This window comes from Macadamia integrifolia, chromosome 14, assembly GCF_013358625.1.
Source record: "Macadamia integrifolia cultivar HAES 741 chromosome 14, SCU_Mint_v3, whole genome shotgun sequence".
In the NCBI taxonomy this organism is placed as follows: Eukaryota; Viridiplantae; Streptophyta; class Magnoliopsida; order Proteales; family Proteaceae; genus Macadamia; species Macadamia integrifolia.
In genome coordinates, this window is record NC_056570.1 from 23,268,965 (window position 1) to 23,278,167 (window position 9,203).

A 9,203-nucleotide genomic window follows, 5' to 3' on the forward strand; every position below is an offset into this window, starting at 1 on the left:
TTTTTTTTTTTTTTCTCTCTCTCTCTCTTTTTCTTTTTCTTGTGCAACAACCAATCACTGTCACCATTTGACATTTGTCTGTCTTTAGGAATTTCACTAGTACTGTGAGTATGAATAGGATAGATTTCTTTGGAAAACTAATCCTTAGGGATTACGTACAAAGATAATTATTCAATTAGAAACGAATGTTGTTCACTTGTTTTAATTTTTAAACCATAGCCTTTGGATAGCCTTTTGTTTATTATTAGGTGATTTGATTTAGAATATATTCTTTAACAATAAAAAAAAAAAAAAAAAAAAAAAGTTGATTAAGACATTATCCGCAATAAAGTTACTCGACTTATTATCAGAAACGAGTTGCCTTTGATTTTTTTTGAATATGTTGAGTTTAGCGAATTAATCACCTTTCTTTTTCCCGAGTACTCTTATATCAGTCAGAATACACAAATATCTGATATTTTAAAGTTATACGATATAGAGTGTATCAAAATCAAGGGTTTACTTAAATCCTTGAATGGGAGGATATCTAGAACTAGTGATTTGTGGACATACATCACCAATGATGGATATATTTCTTTGACTACCCATTATATTGATAAAGACTGGGTTTTGCATAGAAAATTGTTGCGGTTTTGTATAATGCTGCCTCCACATTCTGACATATATATCTCGGAAATGGTTTCAAAATTTTTTTCCGAATGGGGTATTGAAGAAATAATTTTTTCAATAACTTTAGACAATGCTAGTGCAAATACTTCTTTTGTTGAATTCTTGAGGAGGAGTCTGAATTTGAAGAAATCTTTTTTATGTGATGGTGCTTTCTTTCACAACCATTGTTGTGTACAAATCTTAAATCTCATTGTACAAGATGAATTGAAGTGCATAGTTGGTCTGTGTTATTGGTTCATGCTAGTGTTGGTTATGTGAAAGCATCCATAGCAAGAAATGTGAGTTTTTTAGAATGTTGCAAATAAGTGGTAATAGTATATAGTAAGGGTTTCCATGCCGATGTCTGTACAAGGTGGAACTCAACCTATCACATGCTTGAGTTTGCCTTATCTTATAGGAGAGGGTTTAAGCATCTTTAGTTGATGGACCCCCATTATAAGATTTGTCTTGATTTTGAACAATCGTCAAAAATTGAAAAACTTATGAGCTTTCTGGTTCCTAGTATTCCACTGCAAATCTATATTTTTTTCGATGTGAGGGAGATCCACTAAGTTTGTTGGAAGAGACATCAAATAAAGAAAGTTTAATCAAGGGAATGACTATGAAAATGAAGAAGAAATGTGATAATTATTGGAGTCGGTGTACTGTGATATTGGTTGTTGCGTTAGTGTTTGAGCCTCGCTACAAGCTTGGATTTGTGAATTGGACATTTAAAAAACTTTTCCCCTTTGACCTAAACTCGTCTGAGATTGCTAGTCATGTGAAAAGTGCATTATATGGGCTATTTAATGAGTACAAGAACATGGATGCAAGTGGTATTGAGTCTTCTACAACTTTATTGAATCAAGCAGGGACTTCTAGATCTCGTCGAAATATAGTGGTACATACATTTAACGTTTAATATTTTACAACCTTATTATTTTTTTATTGCAGGTTTATATAATAATGAAGGCTAAGTACTAACTACTTGTACTCTGTATTTTCCATATATTTCGTAGGAATTTATAACATTTGAGATTGCTGAAGTTGATAATGGATCTAAACTATAACTAGATGAAACAAAGACTCATTTAGTGATGATATCAATGGTTTTCTTGTGTTGTCATTTTGGAGATCAAATTGGACAAGATATCTAGACGTGGCTCGAATGGCTCACGTTGTCTTAGCTGTTCCAGTTTCAATGACTGCCTCAGAGTCTACTTTTAGTGCAAATGGTCGTGTTATTTACAAGTATCGAAGTAAACTACTTCTTATCAATGCTGAAGCATTGATTTGTTTTCGAAATTGGATGTTTGATTTAAATTTGAGGTGATTTCCACTCACATATTTTTTTTATTTGTACTTTACTTAGTTACTAAGTCTAGTAATAATTACTGACTGATTGTACTTTGTTTACAACTGAGCCTATTGATGATGCCGCTGACATAGCCGATGCAATAAAAGATATGCTGTTAATGCCAAACAAAGAAAGGGAGTATGGATCAATTAGAACTTCTCAAGCTTCATCATGGATTGGTTCTTCTCACTCTAAAGTGTAGTGGAGAATGGTATAAATCAATCTTATTCTCAAACTTCATCATATGTTGGTTCTTATTTTTATGAATTGCGGCTGACAGGTCCTCTTTTCATTTTTATAGGTTCTAACTTGTGAGAATAAGAGTGAATAGTGGCTGATTTTACTCAATGGATGAAGGATGGAATGGATCATCCGATCATGGATAATTTGATAATATAATTTCATTTTTTATTTTTTTTTTTTAAATGTTTTAACTCATGAGAATGAGAGTGAACAATAGTTGCAATTTTTTTTTTTTTCTAGTAAAGGAATAATGATTGAATTCATTCAATAAATTGATGGATCATGGATGTTATGATTTTTTTTCTTAACTTGTCAAACTTGATGTAGCTTTTTACAATTTTTTTTTTTTAAATGTAGCTTCTTACTTTCTTTTATTTTTTCTTCTATAAGATTAAATTCTTTAAATGTTTTTTGATAAAGAATTCTTTAAATGTTAGATGAATGCATTTGATTTGTTGTTACTCGGTGAGTATGTGAAAAGAGTTATACCGAAATCAAAGCGATAACTCGATACTAAAAAATCAAACTAAACTAAAATCAAATTAGACCGAGATCCAAACTGATAAAAACACCCCTATTTACCCTGTAAAAAAAAAAAAAATACAATGCTAGGCTTTCGCAACCCGCGGGGAACCGAACTCAGTGACCTTAACTGCGAAGTCGGTGACCGAGTCGCCACTTTGAACAGCGATGCCGAGTTGACTTTTGACTGCTTGGCAAACTATAGTCATTCCCCAGGCCAAGGTTTCGTCATTCTCGATTTGCCTTTCTTCCTTCGAAACGGAATCGTTTTCGGATCATCATCTCCATCATCATGACTTCTGCAATCGCTCAGCTTTCTTCTATCTCTTCAGTCAATCGTAAACTACAGTTACAGAAACGATCATTCCCTCCTGCTTCTCTTCGTTCTAAGGTATTTCATTCCACTAAAGCCCTTGTTTTATGGTATTTTAGTAGGGCAAAACATCAAAATCTTTCGATTTTCTTGCGTGTATGAAGTTAGGGCTAATCGTTATGTTCTAATTTGGTCTAGTTTGAACGTTTGACTGGAAGTGAACCAAATATAAATTCATGTCTAATGGATGTGTTTTGGAGTTTGTAATCCGTGATTATCTCTTTGGGCTAATAAATAAATTAGTCTAATTTGCTCATATGATTTACGAAATAAGTTTACAATCCGACACGCTTGGTTTACTTCTTAGTCAAGATGCGGTTTTGGACGAAACTATGATGTTTAATACATGGTATTAGAATATCTACCGTTGTGCAAAGCTGAAAGTATCACTAGTGGCCGTGGGATTTAGAAAGCATGATTGAGCTCGTGATTGGTAGGTCAGGTTGGCAGCCAGCACTGGTAAAACCTCTAGCCAAACCCTTTTACATGGATTTCACAAGAGGATTTTGAGAGGGATGAGTGGTAAAATTAGAAAGGATAGTAACGAATAATCATATTAGAGTTGGTTTGGGAGTAGCTTTGATGAATGATAAGCTACGAGAAAGTTGTTTGAGGTGGCGTGGTCATGTTCAACAGAGGCCTTTGGATGCTTCGGTATAGAGGAGTTTTTTTTATTCAGATTGAAGGATCTAAAAGAGTTAGGGTCATACCTAAAATGACCTTAGGAGAAATGAGGAAAGACATGCATAGCTTAGGCCTCTTATTAAGTATGATGTCAAATAGAGCTGTTGGAGGACAAGGATCCATGTAGCCTACCCTATTTAGTTGGGATTAGGCTGAGTTGTTGTTGTTTTTGTTGATTGAGTTCATGACATTCCACTCAACTGCCTCTAGTGGGAATAGACTTTTGAGAGTTTCTGACCGTAGTTAGATCTTGAGGTTCTTCGAATTTAAATAGATTACAAAAGATGGGGGCAAACCTAAAATGACCTTAGGAGAGGTGGTGAGGCAAGACATGCATAGCATAGGCCTTGTAACAATTATGATGTTGAATAGAGCTGATTGGAGAGAAAGGATCCACGTAGCCGACCCCATTTAGTTGGGATACGGCTGAGTTGTTGTTTATTGAGCTCGTGATATTCCATTCAATTTCCTCTGGTGGGAATGGACTTTGAATTTCAAAAGATTACGGCGATGTTGGTGGTTAGTTTTGATTAAACTCCTATTCAGTTTTTAATTAGTATCATAAGAGTCTCTACAGAATTACATCTGTCAATTTACTTGGCTTGTGTTTCTGTTTTCAATTGAAGAATTTTGCGTTGCTTGTTCGGTGTGGGTGTAGTAGTTTGATTACCAAAAAGCAAATTAATTTTTTTTTATTCATAACCCAGAAGCATTTGAGTGAAAGTGAATTTAGTTTTATGTATATTTTGCATGCCCAAAAAATTTCTTGGATTATGTAGGGTTATGGAACCTTCCATGGGCGACGCATAGGGGGGGTGTTAGCTCTTATCTCGGATTTGCCTCATGCACCAGTTGGATGATGAATCCATTAACCATTTATTTATTCATTGCTGCTCTGTTGTGGAACTATGACAACAGTCTTTTGGCCATTTTGGTTTGAATTGTTACATTCTTCTTGATATCCTGATTCAAGGAAAATGAGGCGAGTTTGTATTTATTTATTTTTGTATGTAGTAGAAATAGAGGGAAAGAATTAAGGGGAATTTATGATAGAGATATGTATATTCAAGCTGATGATAAGAGTCTCCATCAATGCTGCATGTTTCAGGTCTCCACTATGGATATATCTAGGTCATCTTGACTGATTCATGTATCAGAAATTGGCCTGAAATCATTATTCTCTCCTCTCTATTCTTTTATCCTTTTGGTATTTCCTTAGGATCATCAAATAAATTCCACCTTTTTGTCTGTGCCCAAGGAACCTGGCCCTTTTGGAACTGGGGGCATTCTAAGGTGCAGCTTCGACATGAAGCACCCACTTTATTGGGATCAATGATTGTGTTGAATTCTATCACAGCTGGTACCAAGTGATGCTCTTTGGACTTCATTTGGTACCATATTAGGGAAACAACATTTAGTGGTAAAGAGGGATGTCTCTGTGATGATTCGTATGACATGTCAATCTGCGAAAGACCCACTTATTGACACCTTTTGTCATGGAAACTTCTATTTGACAAAGCTGGAGGCATCTTTGGGTGGGCTGTGGTGGGAGGAAAAGAATCAAGAAGAAAACAGAAGAGAGGACATGAAGAAAAGGAGGAAAAAGGAAGAGAAACAAGAAAATAAAATGAGGAAAGGAAGAGAGAACACTGAAATGTCTGGTCGGCCACTGAAATTCAAGGTTCCGAGCTCTCTCTTGCTGAGAAAGTGGAAACTAAGATGTTTGTGAATACTGAAATGTGGGAAGCTGCCTTAAACAAAATGGTTCATTTCCACTCAGCTCTTTACCTTCTTAATTATAGACATTTTGATGCTTAGAGCTAGGGATTTCATATCTGGAAACTAAGAGGCCTATGTGATGCAAGTGTATCGGGAGAAGACCTGCTCATTAATGGCTTACTTGTGTCCAACTGGTCAAAGATAAGAAACAAATAACTAACTCTGCACAGAACTAGGCAGCCCTATAGAATAGTATCTGATGCCTAAAAATAAAGGGAATCAATGTTGAAGTTTACTCAGTTGAAAACTTAGGGATCTTGCAATTGACTGGTCCCTAGTAAGGAGGAAACAGACATGGGTGCCAGAGTCCATTGCAGATACAGGTTGTCAGAGATGGCAGCTGCTTTGAAAATTACAAGTTCAAATGGAGAGCACAGTACTGCTAATGCCTGATGCAGCAGAATTTGTAAAATCAAATGCCCTTGTTACATAGATTGGCCTTATTAACTGCTTCTGTTATTCTAGCAGTACTTATTAGTTTGTTACTTTTTATATTTTTTGTTTGTTGGGTCACGTAGCTATAAATAATCATTGTTGTCCTGCAATATTTTTTCTGCAAGATATTTTTGCTGCCAGTAATTGGAGATTTTAGTAGTGTTCTGCTTGAGCTCAACAGTTGGGCATGCAAGAATAGTTCGTTATACGCTATGACTAAAGTGTTGGTGTAGCTATGTGGGTAGGAGTATCAGTAAGTCATTTGTGAGGGACATATCATATATATGCTCAAAATTTTGAGATATGTATAGAAACTCTGATGAGATCGATTTTCCTATATCTTCCAGAGATATTAGTTTACTTTTGATAGTTTTCTCATATGCACTAGTGGTGAAATATTTGCAATTATTGGCTGTAAAAACATATCTATTGAGGAAGCCAAAAATTAAGAAAGCATGGTAATGTGGGGTTGGTAGCCAAGTTGGTCCAGTAGGGTAATTTTAAGTTCTTGGCCGTAAGTGTTTTTTTGGGGGGTGGGGGTTCACCACACCTGATGCTGGCTGGAAATCAGCACACCCTTTACTAATTATCACATGGCTGTTCATGTGGGGTTGGAATTTTGACTACCTGTGGATCGCAAAGTGTTCTTCGGAATGACTGGGTGTAAAGGGCATGTAGGCAGTGAATCGAGTTGAAAGTGAAAGTCACCAAAAACTGGCAGCATGCTCTCAAAACCAATTCACTTGAGTGAGACAGAGGAGAGTGGAATTTTGTGTCTAGGGATGAAATCCAGAGATCTATGAAGGAACGCCAAAAGCAAAGGCAGCTCTCTGGGTCCCTACCGACGCTGGGGTGCGAAAGCATGGGGAGTGAACAGGATTAGATACCCTGGTAGTCCATGCCGTAAATGATGAGTGTTCGCCCTTGGTTTATGTGTATCAGGGGCCCAGCTAACGCATGAAACACTCTGCCTGGGGAGTATGGTCACAAGACTAAAACTCGAAGGAATTGATGGGGGCCTGCAGAAGTGGTGGAGCATGCAGTTTAATTCGATACAACACGCAAAACCTTACCGGCCCCCTTCACATATGGGCAACAAAAGCTGTCCTTAACTGGATGGTACTGACTTTCGCCCCCCTGTTTGTATGCCAAATTTCAGATGAATCCAAGTTTTGGAACGTTGAAAAATCTGGGACTACCAGAAAGATGCACAGGATGACAGTAGGGGTGAATGGTCATGCATGGGAGGTTATGCCTGCATCCGAGAGGGTGGATTGGGTTTCAGTATGAAATTTAGCATGAGGGCCAATCCACATCAGCAACGGTCAGAATTGCCACATTAGTTTTTCAGATGGTAAAAAACAGAGGATATGCTTATATTGATATCAGCACCGAGCATGAAGAAGCATTTCCCTAAGTTTAATTACATAGGTTTCTAGGGTAGTCTGGTAAGTTTAGTTTGCTGGGTACCCTTTGTGCTTTTAGTTTTTCATGGGAATTTGGGTAATTTTCTGTGTTCAGTGTATATAGAGGTTGTTTAATCCTTAAATATCTTTTTAATTTACTAATTAGTACATGAATAAGTGCAAAAGTCCTTTGAATCTGCAAGTCCAATAAAGTTGTCAAAGCCTTTTAATCTTCCAATGTCATTAAAGAGTTGGGAAGATCTGCTCCTAAAGAGTCATCTGTGTTCAATGTGTCCAATGTATATAATTTTTTCAGTTAATAATGTCATTAGTAGTAGAATTTGTGACTAGTGAGAAGTCTATATGATGAGGTAGTCACCATCATTTATAACAAGTGAAATTGAATTAAATGAAATTTGTTTGAGATGGATTTTTCAATCATAAAATTCTAGGAGCTACCCGGTCCTCTCTCTCTCTCTCTCTCTCTCTTTCTATTCAATTACTGCCTCCAAGACATATAACATCTTTCTTTCATCTTCTACTTGCTTCACAATCCCATTTTTTCACCGTCCTTAAGTCTGTTGCATCAATGAGTCCATATTTTCTTCCTTTATGACCTATAATTTAGGCTAGATCCTTCTAGTAGGTTACACTTTAATAGCCAATCGTACGATCCTCATCGTCTGTAGCATCAATTGACTACTCACATGTTTGGAGTGCTTGGTGTCCAAGCTTCTGAATCAGATATTATGCTTACATAGTAAAAGCTGCCTTTCAGAATATTTTGGTATTGTTTGGCTGAAAATGGATACATAATATTCCGTATTGTTTCATATGTATTGAGCCTTTGAACCTTGATTAACCTTGGCAGGTCTTTTACATTCAGCACAAATACGCTATAATGTTTAGCCATAATGTTTACATTCTTTTGATTGCAATATCCTCGGTGCTGTTTCTTTTATATTTCTATGCCTATTTGATTGCTGATAGAAATCGTGCCCAAGTATGTCAAATATTTGGTTCTTTAATTCTAGTTATAGGGCAATGTTATTATAACAACCCAGAGTAATATTAATAGCTGAGGATACTTTTTGTTGTTCAGTTGCCAGTATCTATGCACCTTGAAGGAAGTGGAATTGAACGTACGCGTTTAGAGACTATGACCACCTTAAGTTATACCTCTGATCCATCAGTTTCGCATGTAGAGGGTACAATGAAATCCTATCCAAATAAAGAAGAACAAGTTGGTGGCAAGTTGGGGGTAGATGACCAATTACAGGAGCAAGTTGTCACCGAACAGAAAAGGGCAGCAAAGATCCACGATTTTTGTTTTGGGATCCCATTTGGTGAGTGAGCTTCATTGTTAGTGATAAAATTTTAGTATATACTCTATTATACTGTATTTAACTTGTTAAACAAGGCAGGTCCACAATGTTAGCTACATGAATCAAGAATCATGGCCTATGTTTCGTGAAACCTACATCTAAACTCAGTAATCCCAACTATTTGGGATGAGATAATATTTGGTTAGCTATATATCTATGCTGTACTTTTGTGCTTGTGTGTCAATGAGATTTTGATGCTAATATAGTTGTCCTGGCACCAAGGTGAACCTAGGTTGTGGTCAAGCTGCTAAGCAGGTGCCATGCATACATATTTTTAGGGGTTTGATTATAAAATATGACATTTCTTTCCTTTAAGATGTAATTTGAGGAGCTTGTATGTAAAATGAAAATTTTGTTTCTTTACAAAAAAA

The 9,203-nt window shown here is 36.4% G+C and overlaps 1 protein-coding gene across 1 annotated transcript in view; it reads left to right on the forward strand.

Moving 5' to 3' along the window:
• Window positions 1–2,879: 2,879 nt before the first annotated feature.
• Window positions 2,880–9,203, forward strand: part of LOC122060860 (protein FATTY ACID EXPORT 1, chloroplastic-like) — a 13,010-nt gene continuing 6,686 nt past the window's right edge. Inside the window, exons 1-2 of the mRNA XM_042623952.1 lie at window positions 2,880–3,161; window positions 8,550–8,793. Coding sequence (XP_042479886.1) covers window positions 3,063–3,161; window positions 8,550–8,793 — 343 coding nt within the window. The 5' untranslated portion in view covers window positions 2,880–3,062. The remainder of the gene's footprint in view (window positions 3,162–8,549; window positions 8,794–9,203) is intronic.